Source organism: Mustela nivalis, assembly GCF_964662115.1.
Source record: "Mustela nivalis genome assembly, chromosome: 7".
Taxonomy (NCBI): domain Eukaryota; kingdom Metazoa; phylum Chordata; class Mammalia; order Carnivora; family Mustelidae; genus Mustela; species Mustela nivalis.
The window spans coordinates 136,959,922-136,982,299 of record NC_139026.1 but is presented as its reverse complement, the minus strand read 5'-3'; the positions used below and the strand labels follow the sequence as shown (position 1 = coordinate 136,982,299).

Genomic DNA, 22,378 nt, shown 5'->3' with positions numbered 1-22,378 from the left:
CAATAACTAAAATCTTTTTTAAAAATAAAAAAATTTAGGGGCGCCTGGGTGGCTCAGTGGGTTAGGCCTCTGCCTTCAGCTCAGGTCGTGGTCCTAGGGTCCTGGGATCGAGCCCCGCTTCTGGCTTTCTGCTCTGCGGGGAGCCTGCTTCCTCCTCTCTCTGCCTGCCTCTCTGCCTACTTGTGATCTCTGTCTGTCAAATAAATAAAGAAAATCTTTAAAAATAAAAATAAAAAAATTTAAAAAAAGAAATCAAATTTCAGAACCTATTTTCAGAGTCCAGCGTGCTAACCATTACACCATGGAACCCACTCCTCAGACCCTATTTTCAGTAAGTTTCCTAGTCATAATGTTACAATGCAAAAAATTATTAATCAAAAATATTTTAAAATTAAGCTCCTACTGATCAAACATGTCTTGTAATTTCCCAAAGAACCAACAGAGGGCACAAGACCATTAACAGTAACAACTTCAGCCTATAAAGTTTTATCATGGCATTTACTTCCTGAGTTTAAAGAAAAAAGAAGAAACGGCAAATTAGAAATTCCACGTGATTAAATGAGTTATATAAATAAGTCTAAATTAAGCTGAAAATAAGTATCAAATAATGCAAGGTATTTTATATAAAGAAGCAATGCAGGAGTATAAAAACCTGAAGGATAGTAAAACAAATTTTAAAAATCTGTCCTGACAAAACAATAAACATAACACTACTACAAACAAAGATGTCATTTTGTTCTAGTTTACATGTTATTTTTAAAAATTTAATAATGATAGGAAGTGCATTATGTATTTTATTTTTACTCTCTGAATACTTGAGAGAAATTCCAAAGCACTCAGCACTAACTTGTTAGTGAACGCGAGTTGAAGCGAAACAGCTCTGGAATGGATTTCCTAAATCTGTTTTTGGTAAAGAGTATTTATCTAACAGATGATATAGTGTAATCTAATGCATGCAATGAGAATACTAGAGTTATGAAATAAATTCAATTGAGAAGTTTGCCGGACTAAGAATGAAAGAAAAGGAATCAAAGTATGAAAAAACGTGTCATTTGCACCCCATTTTTTTAAGGAAGCAGGTTGCTAGGATAATGAAATGAAAATATGCTAAAGGAAGAAACTATGCGGTCTGAAGCTGCGTAGACTGCTTTCTGACCTAAGCAAACACCATACGGGTTTAGGACCCAAACTATATCTGGAGCCAATTCAAAGGTCAAACTCAAGGTGCTACTTTATTTTCTAAATATACTTGGAAGACTACATACAGAACATCTGCTCTAGGGCTTTCTTGTTGTTATGAGGCTACATAAGTTAAGAACAATGAAACAGTTCTCAGAAGATGATGTTAGTTAGGTATGATAACACTTTAAACACAATATCCTAAGGTTTTATTCATGAAGACCAAAAAGCCAATAGATATGTATGAGAAAACATTTCCAATTTTTAAATCTAAGTGTCCAAAACTTTAAAAAGTTATTATTATTAAAACATATATGAATCCAAAGCCACTGTTTCTGTACAAGAAAAACTATGTTAAAACCTCGTAATATTCACATTTAAGATGATAAATTCAAGAGATCATACCTATTATTAGTAGTCAAATCACACTGAAATCCAGAGGCCTGGTGTGAGAACCTCACAAGAGGACACCGAGCATTTAAGATTTTTTGTACACCCACACAGCCAGGGCCAAAGTGGTCAAGGCATTCTCCTATCACAGACAGGATCTTCTGAGTTGCAATCCTTTCTGAAGAAACATTCTTCACTTGAAATTCCATCAGAAAATTTCCAGAGGTCTGAATAATAAAAACATTTGTAAATGGGAGCTTTTTATAAGAAGGAATTTCTTAAACTTTCTAGAAGGATGCTCTAAATCATTTTTGGCACAACAGAAACCAAAAAAACAAGAAACACACACTCAAAAAGTTCTTCATGAAATCAAAGCCAACAGCAGACTTAAAAAATCTTTAGTTGTCTTTTGTTTCTTCAGAGTATAAAGTACTAAATTAAAAAATCACTGGCTTTGTACAATTAACTGATATGCCACTATATATCATGTAACACAAAGTAACATGACATGTAGAACCACTGACTCTATAAATTCAGCAACCATCTATCTGCCTTTTCCCAGTTAACCATTACATTATAAAAGATGTTTTAAGCCGATAGTAGTTAGAATACAAAGTACATGTACAAATCAAATCAAACTGCAAATCAATCGAAGAAAACAAACTATAATCTGACTTTAACTATATATAGGAATTTAATACAAATGACTCCATAAATCACTGGGTTAAAATTACTATTTAACAAATGAGTCAAGTAGCCCTTGAAAAAAATAAACTAGATCCTGACTTTAGCCCTTAACCAAAGTAAATTAAACATAAATCAGATTTACACACAAAAAGTTTTATCAGTAAAGTAGTACTAGAAAACAATGAATGTTTTTGCAAGTAGTGAAGGATTTCCTAAGCATAATACAAAATTCCAGAAGATACAAAAGAAGAAATATGATTTTGTGAGACCATCTCAAGGTAAAGCATATATTCACTACTAGATAAAAGACAAAAATAAAACAGTAATACGTATGTCATATAAAGGACTAATTTCCCAAATTTATGAAGTATTTATATAAATGAAAGGGAGAAAAAGATAACCCAATTCTAAAAATAGGCCAAAATTTAAAAAAAAAAAACACAAAAATAAGAAATAACAGAAGAAATAAAAATGGCTAAGAAATGGCTAACAAAGACAATAAAAGATGCTCTTGTGGGGTGCCTGGATGGCTCAGTCATTAGCCATCTGCCTTTGGCCCAGGTCATGATCCTAGGGTCCTGGGATCGAGCCCCACATCAGGCTCCCTACTTAGTGGGAAGTCTGCTTTTCCCTCTCCCACTCCAAGATGCTCTTGTTTTCTAAAAACTAAAGAAGAAATTAAAACAACACTGGGACTATTCATTTACCAGTCTGCCAAAGACAAAAGGTTGCCAGGATCACCACTGGTGGGCGTAGGGAAACAGGTATATCCTGTCGGTGGGAGTGTAAACTGGGACATGTTTGGTACATAACTGTGGTATCTATTGAAACTCTACTGTATACTTGGACCAGCTACTAAAATTCTAGGAAATTATCCTTAAAAAAACACTTGGCTTCGACAGGCCGATTTACAAAGCTGTTCACTCACTGTAGCATTATTTGCATGGCACACACCCTTCGGTAATTCTATTTAGCTTAATAAGGCTCCCTACCCTCAACCACGCATTTTCTAGAACCCATTCCTACTACAAGGATTCAGGTCCTAACAAAGTTTATCATAGAAATCCACCCCCTTACTCTCAGCTGAGAGGACCAGGCATGGCAGCTGATGTAAGCACTGGAGGACCGTACCATACAGTCATCTGGGAACTGGAACAGCGGCGGTTCAGAGGCAACCATAAGGCCAAAATATGTATCTCAGAAGCTTTGGGGCAGGCACATTCTACACTGCAAGGTCCAACAACGTAAATAAAATCAGTCGGGGTGCAGAGAGTATAATGAAGGGGAAAAAGAAAAATAAAGCAACTAAGTAGAAAGAAACTGAATACTGTATGGGCTCTTGATAATTTACACTTCCTACTTCTAGTTCTTTCCTAAGACTCATCCACATTCCTGGCCCTGGGTTCTAGAATGCTTCCTCTACATCTTCTTCATTTTGTTTAATCTAGTTTGAGTTGGTTTCTGTGAACAACCAAAAAGTATTAACTAATACAGCTGACAATAAAAAAGGGAGGAAAATGCACCACCCTAACTAGCTAACAAATAAAGGATTGGTTAAGTAAATTATGGTTCATTCTTTCAGTGGAATATCCTGCAGCCACTGAAAAGAATGCAGGAGACAGAAATGCCATGGCACTATTAACTGGAGGGGGGGAGAGATCAAGTTAAAACCTAAAGATTAACAGGTTTTTGTTACAAAAAAGAGTTTCTACATGTAAAGAAAAAAAAATCCAAAACAAAATACATTAAACGATTCACAATAGCTACCTCTGGAGGTGGTGGAACCATCAAAGATATTTACGGTACACATTTTGTAACTACTACTTTATAATCAGAGAAAAAAAAAACCCTTTAAAAATATACAGGTATGACATGTTTACAAATAATCCCCACAAATAAATATGTTGTGGTTTTTTTTACTTTTTGTCATCCAGGTTTTTTTATTTACTAGGAAAAATTACCTCAGAGAAAGAAGGATTTCCTTTAAAAACATTAAAACTTCAAAAATCTAGCTTAGCTTCTTTTTTAAAAACATCTAACTTCTGGTTGCCTAGTCTATTTAAGATTCATACCAATTTACATGGGAAGCAGGAACCCAAACAAGAGTAACCAACAAAGAGAACACAGGCTCCTCCACAGAAAACCAAAGGAGAAACTTCCTCCATTAGGACTAAACAGTACCAGGAGAACGAGACAGATCTGGCATCAAATCATCTCAGGATGGCAGAAGAAAAGCACCTGGGAGAGTGGTATCAGACCAGATGACCGAGGAGTCATGATGAACTCAGATGTATGGGAAGTGTTAGAAGTAACGCAGAAGGAAGGAGATAATGAGATTTTTTTAAATTAAATACTCTAATGAGAGAAAAATAAAATCACCGAAGTAACAAGTGAAAATGACACCAGGGAAAAATAGATCTGAGTAAAGGAATCAGGGCCAAGAAACTGGAGAAACCGAACTGTAAGCGGGAATGTGACTGTTACTGAAGCTCTTCATCAAAGAGCCCATGTCACCTTCCTGACATTCAGTAGGATGATCGTAGTCCTGTCCCTCTGAGTTAAGCGCAGTCGCATGGGGACTTGCTGTCACCAATGAAATACGAAGAGGCTTTACAAGCCACTTCCAGGCAGAGCTTTAAGAACCAGAGTTCAGGGGCGCCTGGGTGGCTCAGTGGGTTAAAGCCTCTGCCTTCAGCTCAGATCATGATCCCAAGACCCTGGGATCAAGCACCACATCCAGCTCAGCAGGGAGCCTGCTTCCCCCCCCCCCCCCCCCCGCCTCTCTGCCTACTTGTGATCTCTGTCAAATAAATAAACAAACAAACAAACAAACAAATAACTTTTAAACAAAACAGAGCTTAGTTCTCTACTGTGCCTTTCCACTGCCTTCAGCAGGATAAGCACAGGCCCGGTGGTTCAAGTTCCTCAGCCTGGGAGCTTGAGTGCCCCCTGCTGACCTGCTTTGGCCACACAGCCTTTAGCAACAGATAATCAGTGATGTGCTAATTTACGGAGATTTGGGAGCTGTTTATCACCAAGGCATAACATGGCCTAATCTGGCCAATGTGAGAAGCAAGAGATACAGAACCACATGACGTAATTCTACTTACATAAATGCACTCTGCACAGAAATAAAACACTGCAGTTAGGGAAGATGCAGATGATAAAACCATACCTATTATCAGCAAAATGAAGATCCTCCCCCAAATTACTCCTCTCTTACAAATAAAACTTGGAGAAATTCTTCACAAACACCTTATCAATAAACATTTACTAATTTTGCTGTACCTGACACTACTTTGTCTCAGATAAATTTTTAAAACATTACTGCATGTTCTTCATGACTACTCTGGTACTAGGCCAGTATCTAATAAAAATAAAACACAAGGAGGGTAAGCACCTTGTCCACAGCAATGATTTAGACAATGGAATAGGACTTTGCCACCAATTTTTACTTCTGTTACCTAAATCCCATCAGATGTAAACCCTTTAGAAAAAGAAAAACTAAAAGAAAGAGCAAGGCAGATTTTAGCTTAAAATTTTGTGCTAAAATGATCTTTGTGATAAGTTAGGGGGCACATTTCCCTTGTAAGCATCTTCCACACATTAGGAAACTTACACAAGTTTACAAGCTTAGTTGGTAAATAACTTTGACTTATTCGTTAGTAAATCAGCTGCTGGCCTAGTACCAGAGTAGTCATGAAGAACATGCAGTAATGTTTTAAAAATTTATCTGAGACAAAGTAGTGTCAGGTACAGCAAAATTAGTAAATGTTTATTGATAAGGTGTTTGTGAAGAATTTCTCCAAGTTTTATTTGTAAGAGAGGAGTAATTTGGGGGAGGATCTTCATTTTGCTGATAATAGGTATGGTTTTATCATCTGCATCTGTACTCTTGTACTCTGTAGTACAAGAGTATCTACACAGGCTGAAAGACATACAAGAGTCTAACACCCTCTTCCTAACCCCCCTCAGTCTGGGTCGAATAAAGCAAGCACCTGAACTACAGAGCAAGGTGGTGTATGCATACCAAGAAGGAAGAGGAAGGAGAGTCACAACTACACAAAGCAAGAGGCTATTTTACAAAGCTGATGAATTTAAAAGTGCTTCTGGGGGCACCTTCGTGGGGCAGTCAGTTAAGCGTCTGCCTCAGGTTAGGCTCTGGCCATGACCTCAAGGTTCTGAGATGCAGTTCCGCGCTCAGTGCCAGTGGAGGGAGTGCTCCCTCCACTCCCCTTACCACTCCTGTGAACACACGCTCTCTCTCTCAAATAAAATCTTTTTTAAAAAGTGCTTCTTTTTCATTATATTTCATTTTGTATGTTTCTATTAGCAAAGCTATTATAATCTTAAACAAGCACATATTTCAAAGTATACATTTATAACACATTTCGTTAGTTAAACCTACATACCAAACAATGTGAAATTGTTTAGTGAGACTGGAGCACTGTCTTTTAGTTATTTTTAAAGTTTTTATCTATTTATTGGAGCGAGACAGAATGAGCTGGGGGCTGGGCAGAGGAAGAAGCAGATTCCCCGCTGAGCGCAGCAATAGATGCCGGGCTTAATCCCAGGACCCTGAGATTATGACCTGAGCCAGAGTCAGATGTTTAACCCCTGGAGCACTGTCTTTTAGAATGTCTTTTCAGAATGCCTCTATATTTCAGAAATCTAAGACCCAACTAAAAGTTTCCAACACCTCTACTTTCAAAGAAAAAACTTTTCCTGTTTGCATAATAATTAAGTAACTAGGAATACTGTTGCTGATAGTGACCAACATCTGAACACTTACTACATGCCAGGCTCCATCCTAAGTGTGTGTTGTGTATTAACTCAGTCGGCCCCGCCAGTGCTCCACGAGACAGGTGCTAGAGCATGACCCCAATCTCACAGCTAGAAAAATGTCAGCATAGAGAAGACAAGTAATTTACGAAGGATCCCAGAACTGGTAAGTAAAAAAGTACCTTCCGCAACTTGGCTCTAGAGCACAGGCTTTAACGGTTAACAATACATTATCATGTACCTCGATTATTTCGCAAGTCTTTTTACCTATATTAAAAATAACACAGCACAATTTAAGTGTCCCTGCCAGGAATTCAGTATGATATCAAGTAGATGCTAGTCTTATTAGAGGGATGAGCCATTTCATTTTGAGGTACTCTGCCTTCCTTGGTAAGTTTTAATTCAGTAAGTACATACTGTGCATATTAACTTGTGCCAGGCACCGTGTGGGACAGGAAAATGAACCAATATGGCTGCTGCCCCAACCCAGCTTATGACATGGTGGGAGCAATGTGTCAGCCCCTAACTAAACCTAACACAGAAGAATTTGGAGAGAGACAGAAATATGAGCAACATACTGCGAGAGTTTACAAGGAACTGTGTGACTACAGCTTTGAGGATATACGTAAAGGGAGAGATACAGAAGATAACTTAGAACAGAATTAAGATAGCAAATGTCAGAAAAACTAAAATGTTGCTAATTAACATATGAAACATATATAAGAACTTTCATAAAAACTTATAAAGAATATTTGCTAAGAATGAAAAATGTTTTGTTTTCAAAATGGTAGGCTGAAGGGCCACCTGCACATCCATGTAGAGAGGGGTACTAGTTTGAAATACATAAGAAAAGACAGACATAACAATCTACATTTTATAAACACATAGGAGTCTTTTCAACGTTTTATTATATTGATATTATATGTTTGGGAGGATGGCAGAGATATTGGTTAACTTTACCCATTAGACATGCATATTTATAAGAACTAAATGGAATATATAATTTCCAAACTGTAAGAGGAAAAAAGTGGAATGAGGCAGGAATAAAGCAGTAATCCACAGGAATAAAAGGTACAACATAAAGAATATCGTCAGTGGTACGGTAACAACATTGTACTGTGCCAGACCTGACAAGACAGATACTTGTGAGGACAGAGTATCATAAACTTTTCTAACACTGCACACCTGAAACTAACATAACACTGTGTCAGCTATATTTCAGTTTTATTTTTTTTTTAGCAGTAATCCAATAAGAGGAAGGGAAAGGGAATGAAAAAGTACAAAAAATAAATAAATAAAAAATAAGACAGTAGAAATTAATCCAAAAATCATCAGTAACAATGAATGAATACACTGACTTCAAAGACTCACAGCTCAGAATTAAAGCACAAAATTCAGTGATCTGCTATTCATCAGGGAGACACCCAAAATATAACAGCATATTTAAGGTCAAAATGAAGATACAGAAGAAGACACACAAAACAAATAACAAGTGGTTATCTAAACAGACAAAAAAGAAGTTAAGGAAAAAGCATACGTAAAAATAAAGGACATAATTTAATGATAAATGAACAATGAGAAGATAAATAATCATATACCTATATACACACATGAAGCTAACATAGCCTTTAAATAAAACAATATCAAAAGAATTCCAGGGAAACTTAACAAAACCAAAAAATCATGAGATTTCAGAATATTTCATTACTAGATAAACAGATTTAAAAAAATTAGTTAAGATACGGACAATCTGAATAACACAATAAATAACCTTGGCCTAATGGAAAAACTCCAGAATCCTTGGGAAAAAATAATTCATTTTATTATGTGTAGAATATTTACAAAAAAATGATCATATATTTTATCAAAACAAAGAAAGACTTTATAATTCCGAAGAATCAATATCAAATGGATCATATTCTTTAGTCAGAGTGTCTATTAAAGTTTAGAAACCAACAGTTATAATTTTACAAAGTCCAAAGATTACTTTTAAAATATCTTTAGTGATCTAATGAAATATAATTACCTTGTTTGTGTTGAATTTTCCAATTTCACCTAGATCCAAAAACATGTCCAAATCACATCCCAATTTCCCAAAACTGTTCACGGAGGAGCCAAAGGGTCTCACTATACAGTCCTGAAAATATGCAGCTGCTAGGTCTTCAATGAGAGAACAGGTGAGGTATCTGAGCTTAATGTCCTCCTCCGTTAGCTGGAACTCCTTCAGGAGAGTGTTCAGCTGATCATCTATCTAGCTGGCCAGAAGAAAACCAACAAAATACAGAAAATGTACAGGTCATAGAAAATAAATGTCATTTTACTTCCAGAGATCTGATGGCTTTGGGGACCTACCATAAAAACATATTCTTTTTTTCCTTCAATCGTAAAAGTTGATTAAATTTTTTTAAAAAGATTTTTAAAAAATATTCCTTTAAAAAGAACTGAGGGATGATAACAGTGGCAAAATCAAAGTTGGCTAGAGCTAAAATCACCATTACTTTACAATTAAAGTATTGTTTTAGGAAAATGAAAAGAGTAAAAAGCTCCAGAAAGAGATCAAAACAACCACAAAGCTAGACATTTTAAATGAAGTGGAGGAAGGAAGACCAATGTTAAAGGCAAGAAACACTAGAAATAAGCAATGCTTCAGGTAACGAAGGCCCATGATTCCTCAACTCCTCAGAATAATAATCCTGTATCTTCACCAGAAAACTGGTGTTAAAGGCATCACATTTTGAAACTGTACTGAAGTATTTAAAATAAAAATCATAGCCTCAAATGCCCATATTTGGAAACAGTACTGAAATTAATTGAACTAAGAAGCATTCAACTCAAGAAAAGTAAGTAAAAGAAAATAAAAGAAATGTATAAGGTTAGGAATAAAATTTTTATAATTAGAAAGTCAAATCAAAAATAGCATTTCGATAAAAATCATGAACTAAAAAAAAAAAAATCATGAACTAATTCTTTGAAAGTAGTAAACTAGCTAAACTTCTGACAAGACTTTGTAAGAAAAACTAAAACTAATATAAACAATGTTAGGGCAGCAAATCAGATTAAATCAGAAATGATATTTTTTCTGAGATATTTTTAAATTTCTAGAAAAATGCCAGGTACAACTGTATGTCATTATGCTGACTGGAAAAAGAAAACCTGTACAGACCAAAGGCTGAAAACTCTGGAAGAATGTGGTTACTTGGGAGGAGCACAAGAAGGGTGTGGAGGCAGGGAGTGGGGAAGGATTACTTTCACTTTTCACTAAACATATTCCCTAGTCTGTTTTATGATAAGAACCTATAATATATAAACTAATGTCATACACACACATATTTTCAGGAATTGGGGAAAACTGGGGAAGTATACTTAAAAACTTACACTTTCTGCATAACAAAGTAATTCAGAAAGCTTCTTGCTTGAAGGAGGGGTATGATTACTGCACTGTATGCAGGGCTGTTCTGAAGTCTGGTTTGATGGATTCTTCATCTTTACATTGAAGAAACGTGACTTGAATGGAATTGCAGCCTCTGTGTCCATACTCGGAGTGCGAGTTACATTCTGTAGTGAAGTGACACTTTCCTTTTGACAAAACTCCACAACAGCATAAAGACCCTATGCCGAAATCATAAGGAAAAACAGAAGACATCTCAGAAGGATATATTTCACATAGTATTTCAGTTCAAGTATCCGAATGATTATCGTAATACTAAAAAAGATTCATTACAAATGACAGACTTCTAACACAAGCACTGATTTTAATCATTTTAAGCAAACTAAGAAAAGGAACACCATAAAGGGATATTAGTCAACAGAAGCTGAAAACAATGATGAAACAGAAAATCAAAAGGCAAATCTTGAAAGAAGTTGCTGTGGCCGATGTAGAAGAGGTTACTGCCTATGTTCTCTAGGATTCTGATGGATTCCTGCCCCACGTTGAGGTCTTTCATCCATTTTGAGTTTATCTTTGTGTACGGTATAGGAGAATGGTGAGTTTCATTCTTCTATACGTAGTGTCCAATTTTCCCAGCACCATTTATTGAAGAGACTGTCTTTTTACCACTGGATACTTTTTCCTGCTTTGTTGAAGATTTGACCATATCGAATTGTGGGTCCATATCTGGGCTCTCTACTCTGTTCCACTAGTCTATGTGTCTGTTTTTGTGCCAATACCAGACTGTCTTGGTGATCACTGCTTTGTAGTAAAGCTTGAAATCAGGCAACGTGATGCCCCTAGCTTTGTTTTTCTTTTTCCAACATTTCTTTGGCAACTCAGGTTGTTTTCTGGTTCCATACAAATTTTAGGATTGTTTATTCTAGCTCTTTGAAAAATGCTGGTGGAATTTTTATCAGGATGGCACTGAAAGTGTAGACTGCTCAAGCCACTTTGGAAAACAGTGTGGAGATTCCTTAAGAAATTAAAAACAGAGATACCGTATGACCCTGAAATTACATTATTGGGTATCTACCCCCGAGATTCAGATGCAGTGAAAAGAAGGGCCATCTGTACCCCAATGTTCAAAGCAGCAATGGCCACAATTGCCAAACTGGAAAAAGCCAAGATGCCCTTCAACAGACAAATTGATAAAGAAGATATGGTCTATATTATACAATGGAGTATTATGCCTCTATCAGAAAGGATGAATACCCAACTTTTGTATCAACAGGGACAGGTCTGGAGGAGATTATGCTGAGTGAAGTAAGTCAAGCAGATAAAGTCAATTATCACATGGTTTCACTTACTTGTGGAGCACAAGGAATAACATGGAGGACATCAGGAGAAGAAAAGGAAAAATGAGTTGGGGGAAATCAGAGGGGGAGATGAACCATGAGAGACTATGGACTCTGAAAAACAAACCGAGGGTTTTAGAAAGGAGGGGGTGGGAGGTTGGGTGAGCCTGGTGGTGGGTATTAAGGAGGGTACGGATTCCATGGAGCACTGGGTGTGGTGCATTAAACAATGAATCTTGGAACACTGAAAAAATAAAATCAAATTAAAAAAAAAAATCAAAAGGCAAAACAAATATCCTTTACCCCCGGCCTTTATCCCTAAGATAACAGACTACTTAAAGTATTCAAATGATGGAATCAGTCAGCTTTAACTTACTTATAATTCTGTAATAATGCCATAAGGATGTCTATTCTCATACCAAAAAAATCATTTAAAAAATTTAAGGATATCAAAAGAGAATCTAACTTTACCATATTGCAAATTACAAACAGAACCTTTTTCTCTCAAAGGCATGAATGGTAAATTTATTTCAAATACTTACAAAGCTCTCATAGAAGAAATGATTACTAATAGGTCCATGTTGAGATAAGTATTTCAGAAACTTTTTTTCACTGATTTTACTTGGGCAATGTATTAGAACAGTTCGCTGTGCCTGTTCCCGTCTTTCTTTCTGCACCTCAGAGAATTTCTTTTTGGGAGTCTTGTCTTCAGAGCCTATGAATGAGACAAAAACATTTCCAGTGCCTGCGTGTGCTTGCACGTTCTCGTTCTCTCTCTCTCTCTCTCTCTCACACACACACACACAGATATAAAATTTAAAGCATATTTTGAAAAGGTACATTAAGATTTTATAGATGACTAAAACCATTAAATCCAAATCTCATCCTCTTTCTTCTTTACCTGTGTAAGAATGAAGCTACACTACTGCCAATTTTCATTTGACCATTCTCCTGGTTTTGATTTACTGCATTCAATGCCTAGCACTGAAAAGAGAGAGCCACAAAATTTTAAAAGCAAAATCAGGAATGTAAAATCACTTGTGTAACACCTTCCCAAATGCACACATACAAAATCTGTACAAAGTATAACATTACAAAGCCTAAAGGAAATTATTACAAGCCTGGGTGTAATGAGAATGAGTTTAGAACTTGAATGTATTAAAGTAAGTTATTATCGTCCTTCTTTGCCGTGGGCCTTGATCTGGCTGAAACAATTAACAATGAGTTACCAACTACCATGCTGTGTATCACAGGGAAATCAAAGAATATAAAATCCAGTTGCTGCCCATAAAAGTTCATGATAATTTTACTAACAAAATGCAGGGTTATTTCTTTTTTCATCAAAACCACTCCAGGGGGTACCTGGGTGGCTCAGTGGGTTAAGCGTCTGCCTTCAGCTCAGCTCATGATCTCAGGGTCCTGGAATCAGGTCCCACATTGGGCTCTCTGCTCAGCAAAGTCTGCTTCTCCCTTTCATTCTCCCTCTGTGCTTGCCCCTCCCCCACCTCTCTCTTTCTCTCTCTCTCTCTCTCAAATAAATAAAATCTTTGCGGGGGAAGGGAACCACCCCAAGGGTTAGGGGTTTTACAATCAAAGGAAATGAAGACAAGAGCTGTTAAAATCAAGATTTAAGTATTAATAATCGATGACCAAGAAGGAAAGATCGCCAACTAAGTATAAGGAAAAAGAAAATCATTCAAGTTCTAAGAGCATATGAGAACAAAACACTGAGTTTTAGAAACTCATCTTTTTCCTCCAATCTATTTAACTTCTAGTTGGGTGGCTTTAAAGTGTTTCCAGAAATCTGGAGAGATTGATTCTAGAGATTATAAATCACTAAGTCTGGTATCGATACTCCAAAGAAATTCCAAAGAAATTAAATAGTACAGAAAATAGAATTGTTATATGGAAATTGGCAGATGCTTTTAGACCTGTCTTCCTTCAGAAGATTATAATACTGATGGATCAAGGAATAGTACAAACACACTGCACCTTAATTTCAGCAACTCTAAGACATCCTCACAGACCAGACAGACAAATGTGTTTATACCAGTAAGGGCTTGCTGAACCCTAAATTCTGTTCAATAGCACAGACCCAGAGGCAGTTTCTAATGGCACACCACAGAACTCCTGGCCCTGACACAGTCCACATTTCCAACTGATCAAACACATATTGAGTACCCTTCCTACATTCACTGTAGCAGGTGCTGAAAACACATCTCTTAAATAGGGGTCCACATCTCCATTCTGAATGCCAACTCTTTAACATCGATCACTTCTTTCAAGGTCTGATTCCTAAACTGGTCTCATTCACACCAGTCTTGTCCTTCTCAAGCCATTCTTTGTTGACAAAGTGATCTTTATAAATTAATCTTTTAAAAGTCTCATTGTTTGACCTCTCTGCTTCAAACCCATCAGTAGCTTCCCTACTGCATTCAAGATCAAGTCTAACCCTAATAGCATGGGTACAGTTACTGGCATTTTGTCCTACCACTCCCTTTCAAAGTCAATTTCTACCATTTCCTCCTTCTGCACTGTTCACTTAAGCTACTCCACACACATGACTGCCACATACTGTGAACTTTTAAAATTGTCCTGTCTCTGAGTGGAATGCCCACTTTCTCATTTTCTGCTCGAAAACTCTATTCACCTTTCCATAGGTCTGTGGAGACTTTTCACTTTCCAGGTAGAATCTCCTCCACTCCGTATTACCTTACTTCAACACTTGTGAAAGAAGGTAATTCATGGTGTTGTACCTACTTAACAAGATGGAAAAATATCTGTCCTCCATACTGAGGAGAGAGACTATTATTATTATTATTATTTTGATCTCAATCTACTGACAGTTCTTCCAATTTTTCCTATTTCCTTTTTTTTTCCTTACACCAGATCTGCCTAGATCACCTCACCAACTCTTCCCTTTGTAATTACTACCTATATATTCCTGTCTCTGTTTTTCACTGACTCTAGACTGATGTCTAAGGGCTTACTGTAAAAGTAAAGTCAAATTGTTAAATTTGACAAAGTGAAAGTATAACACCTTCCCTTGTTCTCTGTCGCTAGTAACACCCAACCATTAAGTTTGGTATTTAAGCTTCCAGACATTTTTAAGGCACATATAAACATATACATTTGTATTTCTCCACAGATAAACATTTTTTACATAATTAAAAGATTACTGAAATCATATTATACATTGTTTTATAATATACTTCTGAAGACTTAATACATCGGGGACACCTGTGTTTGTATATGTTTACCTCATTATTTAAGTAACTGCTTAAGTATTTTTGTTAATTTACCATAGTTTAGCCAATCCTCTGCTGATAAATATTCAGGTGCTTTTCCTTTCTTCACTACTACTAACAATACTGCAGTACCAACTGCACACAGTGTCTGTGTACTTTCATGCAAGTATATCCCTGCAGTTGGTCACTAGGAAGAGGAGAGACTGAATTTAAGATTGATAGAGAAGTCTGATAAAAGATCAAGACATGTGCTTGAGAAGATGGGAGAGTTAGAAACCAAAGAATTAACAGTTCTGGCCTTGAAAAACAGTAGGTAAGAATGATGAGGACAAGACAAAGTTGTGAAGGAAGAAACAAAAAATTCAGGTTGTTTGGGGCGCCTGGGTGGCTCAGTGGGTTAAAGCCTCTGCTTTCGGCTCAGGTCATGGTCCCAGGGGCCTGGGATGGAGCCCTGCATTGGGCTCTCTGCTCAGCGGGGAGCCTGCTTCCCTCTCTCTCTGCCTGCCTCTCTGCCTACCTCTGATCTCTGTCAAATAAATAAAATCTTAAAAAAAAAAAATCTGGTTGTTTATTATCTCACAAAAGGCTTAGCAAATCTACAAATGACAGAAAGTTTAGAGTAAAAAGTAGTGAGTGCTAATGTTTTATGACCGACTCAACTTACGGTATTGATGATCTAATTTGGTAAGCATAAACTTAAAACAAAAAATAAGGCCAAATACTGTCCTACATCTAAAATTAAAAACAACATAAAGATACAATGACATAGTGGGGAAGAAAATCAACCTAGGAGTAGTTGCATATAAAGGGCCCAAAATTTCGATTTGATCATAGCTCAGAATTAGTCAAAGAAATGTCTTAACTTCTGGGGTATGAATAGGGAGAGAATAGAGAAACATATATAAAACTCCAAACTTTATTAATATTTTCAAAAATCCAAATCTAAGAGATAACAGCATTTCTTTACTATTTACTGGCCAGGCCACATATGCAATATATGTTCTCCTCTGGACATACTGGATATGAAGGATATTAAAGAACCAGATAGGGGCGCCTGGGTGGCTCAGTAGGTTTTGTCTGCCTTTGGCTCAGGTCATGATCTCAGAGTCCTGGGATCCGGTCCTGCATCAGACTCTCTTCTCAGCAGGAAACCTGCTTCTTCTCCTATTCCCCCTGCTTGAGCACGGACTTGCTCTGTCAAATAAATTAGGTCTTTAAAAAAAAAAGAACCAGAGAACATCTGGAGAATAGTAAAGGGTCTAGAAACTGACAGAGAATTACTATAAATAAAGTGGGATTTACAGCCTGGAAAAAAAAATTATTGAGAACCCAAATGCTGTCTTCAAATGCCCTCCATTCGCCGCAACACTTTAGTTTTCCAAGCACTTTTACATATATACTCTATATTTCAATTCTCACAATAACCTCTGAGATAGAGCGGGTCTCATAACTGGTGAAAAAATGGAACAAAATCAAATGTCTAATAAGGTACGTAGCCATTTATAGAATTAATCTGTTGTCTGGTTGTCAGCAACAGTCCCCTTGTTGGAGGCACAAGACATCCCTGCTTGTAGAAAACTACTGTATAAAAGGGGGGCAGTCAATGCAGTTATCCTACCTGTGACACTGACCCTCACTCCATTAGATGGTCTAAGATTATGAAACTATTTTGGAAAGCTCCTCTGGGTCCAAAGCAGGGGTGGGGGTGGGCACGGGATGTGATCGATCAAAAGTTCTTTCTTCAAATTCTACAAATTCCGTAAAAGATGATCTTATTCTTCCTTCTGGTGAAGGCTACAAACAGGTAAACATGAAGCTGCGGTAGCCATGCCTCCATGGAGAAGATTCTGAGATCAGGAGGCCACCAAACAACAGCTGAGGAAAACAACAATACCCTACACTGGCCATATCCATTCAGCTGACCTTAATGCACCTAGCTCTCTCTGATGTTTCGTGACATGGCTTGGTTTGTCCTCCCCATCTACTTAAGCTAATTTAAGTTAGCTTCTGTCACCTGGACCCCAAAAAGCGACAAATAATACACTGCATATTCTCATTCTTAAAATTGAGGCTCTTCTCCACTACTCAAATAAAAGCTATGTCTATGTTAAGCTTATTTAGCTCATTACAAACATTTTCCAACCATTAGAGCCTGACCAAAAAATGGAATTGACTGATTCTGGACTAGTATGTTCCTTGTTACTACAAAATATGACTAAAAATGTTTTCCATCAAGTTCTCACACTAAATGGAAACCTCAATTGGAAATTTCTCAAGCCCCTTCCAATTATAAAATGTTACATTTCTGAGTATAAAATGCAGTTACCTTCTTTTTTAAAAATGGAAAAGAAATCCATAGGAATATTTTGTTAGGCACCGCAAGAGTCTGACTGCTTAGCCAGTTATGATACAAAATGAAACACATTTCCTAAGAAAAACAACAAAGCTGTATAAAATGAAGAGTATAACCTGGGAATCGGGTTCTTTCCTTACCTACTTAACAGATGGGTAAGTTTGAACTAGCCATTTGGACTAGCCTGTTTCTTCATCTATAAACTGCTGTAATAACTCCTTCTACACCAACCTGACAGAGTTTTAGTTCTCAAAGAGCGTAAGAAAAAAAAAAAAAAAAAAAAAAAAACAAACCTCCCAAATCTAAACCACTATACACACATTAAATTACAATAGCTTCTTTGGCAGAATCCTTACTCAAGTTTTCAGTAACTTGAGAATTTTTAACAGAACCACCTTCTACCAAATACAATCCATCAGTATGTCAATGAAATAACATATTAAGTAACAACTCCCGCTCCCTGTCCATATGAATCTTCATTTTATATAGTCTGATGAGAAGAGCAAACCTACCATTTATTTTAGGGAACATTTTACTTGTTTAGCCTACTATAAAAATATTCCCAGAAATAATTTCATCTCTTAAAACTATAGCAGAAATCGACATTTTGCTTACTAACTCTACTCGAGGTCTAAATGAACTCACCTATGTATCCCAGCACAAGTTACTTTGCTCTTTGAGCCTCTCTGTACACTTGTTAAGTGGCGAGAGTTGATACATTCTTTGCCAGATTGTTTTAAAAATTGTAAATCTGATACCGTAGCTCTTGGGTCACAAAAGGGGTTCAGTAATAGTGAGCTTCTCCATACACAAAGCAGCATATAAATTTAGAACGTCTGCGGGACAGCAGCCTGTTCCGGTGAATGCAAATCTGTTCCCATGTTACCAAAATGGCCAAAAGAATAAACCAAAGGACAGTAATTTCCATAAACAGAACACTGTATTTGGGAGCCGCGAATACTGCTATTTCATTATTGCTTTACTATCCTCGTCCTCCATCAACAACTTTTAAAATCAGATACATTTGTAAATGAAGCAACTGACTGATGTGTGGCATCGCTGTTTTCATCGGGAACGTTGTTTTGCCAAATTATAAAATATTAGCAAGCCTATTTAAATACTTCAATACATCAATACTTCAATACATCACCCAACCCACTCCCACCATGAGCAAGGAGCGCCCCTGCGAACCCCTAATGAGATTAGTGGAGGACGGGACACGGCCTCACCCTCTTGCCAAAGGCTTCACGGACGTATACACAAGCCACGCGCTCGCCCAAGATCCCAGGCTCTTCCCCCCTTCCTGGCCCGCTGTGGGGCGCCGACACAGACCGGGGACAGGGCGCCCTCACCTGTCTCCACGTTCCTCGAGGACTGCTCTTCTCTCTTAAGGTCTGCGGCCACAGGCCCTGGGTAACTGAGAAGCCTGTGGGTAGGACGTAGGACTTGACCTCTCTGAGCACAGAGGGGTAAACGTGCCAACATCCCCACGCCGCGAGCCGCCATTGCCAAAGCAATAGAAGTAGGAAAACGAAAGGGCACTGGCTCTCGCGCATGCGCGCTGAGGCGAAAGGAATGGGAAGCCTAGAGGGTCAAACTAGGCGAAAACTGCCCGACGGAATCTGTCTTTGCTTTCCGACCGGGTTGCTTTCCGCTCTCCTGCAGTTCTCAGAAAGACCCCGCAAGAGAATAAGCCCACCACCTGCTCTTCAAAATAGGCCTGAAAATGGAACCAGAGAGCAGGGTCCTGAGGAAGGAGCACTGATTTGGGAATCTACACTTAAGAGTATAATAAATGACAGCACTTTTTCTTTAACGGACGGTGTTGTGAGTGCTCTGCTCGTATTAACTCCCAATCCTTACAACAACCCTGTGAGATAGGAACGATTATGATCTCCATTTATTTATGGGGAGACTAGGACATACGGAAGTTAGGTGAACATTTCTGAAGTTGCACAGCCAGTCGGGAGCAGAGATGGGACTTAAACCTAGATTATCTGGTGAAAAGGTTTTTTTTTGTTTTGTTTTGTTTTCCTTTTTCTTTAAAAAAAAAAAAAGATTTATTTGTTTATTTATTTATTTGACAAACAGGGAGCACAGGTAGGCAGAGAGGCAGGCAGAGAGAGAGGGGGAAGCAGGCTCCCCAGCGAGCAGACAGCCGGATGCGGGGCTCCATCCCAAGACCCTGAGATCACGACCCGAGCTGAAGGCAGAGGCTCAACCTACTGAGCCACCCAGAAGCCCCTGTGGTTTTTTTTTCGTTTGTTTGTCTGTTTTGTTTTGTTTTCTTGTAACAAGTTTATTAAGATTTAGTTCACATGCTACACAGTTCACCCCTTTTGGTGTACCATTCAATGGATGTTGGTATATTTACAAAGTTGTGCTGCAATCACCATAATTATTTTTAGAACATTTTCATCACCTCCAAAAGAAACCCCCTGTCCCTTAGCTATCACTCCCTGCATCACCACACTCCCCAGCCCTGCAGGACCACTTCTCTCCTTTTTGTCTCTAAGCTGTGGCCTTTTCTAGACATTTCGTATAAATTGAGTTATGCAACATGTGGTTTTTGCGACTGGCTTCATTCCCGTGATGTAACACTTTCAAGGCTCTTCCATGTTGTGGCATCTGTTAGTACTTCACTCTTTTCTGTGACCAAAAATAACCTTCCATTACATGGTGTTAAAAGATAAATGGAGGCATATTAAAAATTTTAAGAGATTATTTGAGCAAAAAAATCAATTCAAATTAAGCAACATCTAATCTAGCAGATGGAAAGGACTCTTAAAGCCTGAAGGGAAGACTTGAAAATAAAAACAAAAGACTTTTATAAGCAGAGGAGAGCAGGAGGAACAAGGAAGTTATACTAAGCAAAAGCCCGCTGTTATTGCAAAGTTACTTTCCTTTAGGGGCTGTCCCAGTTCTATCCTGTAAATTAATTAACTAGTGCTGATCAGGTGATTTGTAATTGACTGGATTAAGATTCCATTTCCCAGACAGTTGAAACTAATAAAGTCTTGGTTTGGTTATATGGGGTTTACACAAGTGACTCCCGTTTTCTTTGGGCCTGTTGTCTTATCTTTTTTTAAAGATTTTATTTATTTATTTAACAGAGAGAGAGAGAGAGAGAGAGATCACAAGTAAGCAGAAAGGCAGGCAGAGGGAGAGGAGGAAGCAGGTTCCCTTCTGAGCAGAGAGCCTGATGCGGGGCTGGATCCCAGGACCCTGAGATCATGACCTGAGCCAAAGGCAGAGGCTCAACCCACTGAGCCACCCAGGCACCCCTGTTGTCTTATTTTTAACAATGAATATGCCCCATATGCTTATCCATTTCTGCTGTTTCTACCTTTGGGGTATTATAAATAATGCTACTATGAACATTCATGTAACAGTTTTTGTGTGAGCAGATGTTTTCACTTCTCTTGAGCATATACCTATGAGTGGAAGTGCTGGGCGGTATGATAACTCTGTGTTTAATCTTTCTAGGATATGTCAGGCTATCTTCCAGCTGCACCATTTTCATTCCCACTAACGTGTAAAAAGTTTCCAATTTCTGCATATTCTTGCAAAACTCATATACTTATTTTCTTATTTTTTTTGTAATAGCCACACTAATGGGTACAAGTAGTATCTCATGTTTGATTTGCATTTGATGAGTGATGAGCTCTCTTCATGTCATTTGTATATTTGAAGAAATATCTATTCAGATCCTTCCATTTTTTTTGGTAAGGTTTTATTTATTTATTTATTTATTTATTTGTCAGAGAGAGAGAGACAGAGTGTGCACAAGTAGGCAGAGCGGCAGGCAGAGGGGTAGAGAGAAGCAGGCTCCCCGCTGAGCAAGTAGCCTGATGCGGGACTCAGTCATGACCTGAGCCAAAGGCAGCGGCTTAACTGACTAAGCCACCCAAGCGTCCCCCTTCACCCATTTTCAGCCTGATTATTTTTACTACTGTTTCAAGAAGTTATTTATATACTCTGGATATAAGTCCTTATCAGATACATGATTTGCAAACACTTGATCTTATTCTGTGGGTTGAACTTCACTTTTTGGATGGTGTCCTTTGAAACATAAAAGTTAATTTTGATGAAATCTAATTTCTTTATTTTTCTTCTTGTATTGCTTGTGTTTTAATGTCATATTTAAGAAACAGTACCTCACCTGAGGCTGTGAAGCTTTACCCCTATGTATGCTTCTAAGATTTTAATATTTTCAGTTCTAACATTTAGGTCTTTGATCAATTTTGGATAAATTTTTATAGATGGTATGAGGTAGGCATCCAATTTCATGGTTTTGTGTGTGGATATTCAATTTTTCCCAGTACTATTGTTTAAAAGACTCTACTTTATCCATTAAATGGTATTGGCCTATAACTGAAGTCAGTTGATGATAGATACCAGGCTTATTTCTGGATTCTCAATTCTATTTCATTGATCTATATGCCTGTCCTCATACCAGGACCACACTACCTTGATCAATGTCGCTTCATAGTAAGTTTTAAATTCAGGAAGTATGAATTTTCCAAACTTGTTCTTCTTTTCCAAGACTGTTTTGGCTATCTCAGGCCCCTAGGTTTCCGTATGAATTTATGATTATCTTCTTAGTTGCTGCCAAAAAAGTAGCTGAAATTTTGATAGGATTGCGTTGAACCTGTAGATAAATTTCAGGACTATTGTCATCTTAACAAAATCAAATCTAAAACATGAACATAGAAGGCCTTTCTATTTATTTAAGTCTCCTTTAATTTCTTTCAACAGTGTTTTCCAGTTTTCACTGTATGAATCTTACACTTATTAAATTAAATTTATTTCTGAGTATTTTATTCTTTATGATGCTACTGTAAATGAAATTGTTTTCTTCATTTTGCTTATGGATTATGGATGTTTCATTGCAAGTAGATAAAACATTCAATAGAGTGTCCATTGCAAAAATTGATTTTTGTATGTTAATAGTGTATCCAGTAACCTTGATAACTCAGTTTTAGTTCTAATAGTTCTTTTTTAGCTGCATTAG

At 37.4% G+C, this 22,378-nt stretch overlaps 1 protein-coding gene across 2 annotated transcripts in view; it reads right to left on the bottom strand.

The window, feature by feature from the left end:
- Nucleotides 1-18,900, bottom strand: part of MTPAP (mitochondrial poly(A) polymerase) — a 41,822-nt gene extending 22,922 nt beyond the window's left edge. For both annotated transcript variants that reach the window (XR_014314490.1, XM_082742208.1), the window contains exons 1-5: nt 18,717-18,900; nt 12,306-12,478; nt 10,414-10,647; nt 9,065-9,289; nt 1,585-1,796 (exon numbers count right to left, since the gene is read on the bottom strand). Coding sequence is in view for 1 of the 2 variants with exons in the window: in XM_082742208.1 (XP_082598334.1) it covers nt 1,585-1,796; nt 9,065-9,289; nt 10,414-10,647; nt 12,306-12,478; nt 18,717-18,870 (998 nt within the window). In the remaining variant the exon portion in view is untranslated. The remainder of the gene's footprint in view (nt 1-1,584; nt 1,797-9,064; nt 9,290-10,413; nt 10,648-12,305; nt 12,479-18,716) is intronic.
- Nucleotides 18,901-22,378: the final 3,478 nt, after the last annotated feature.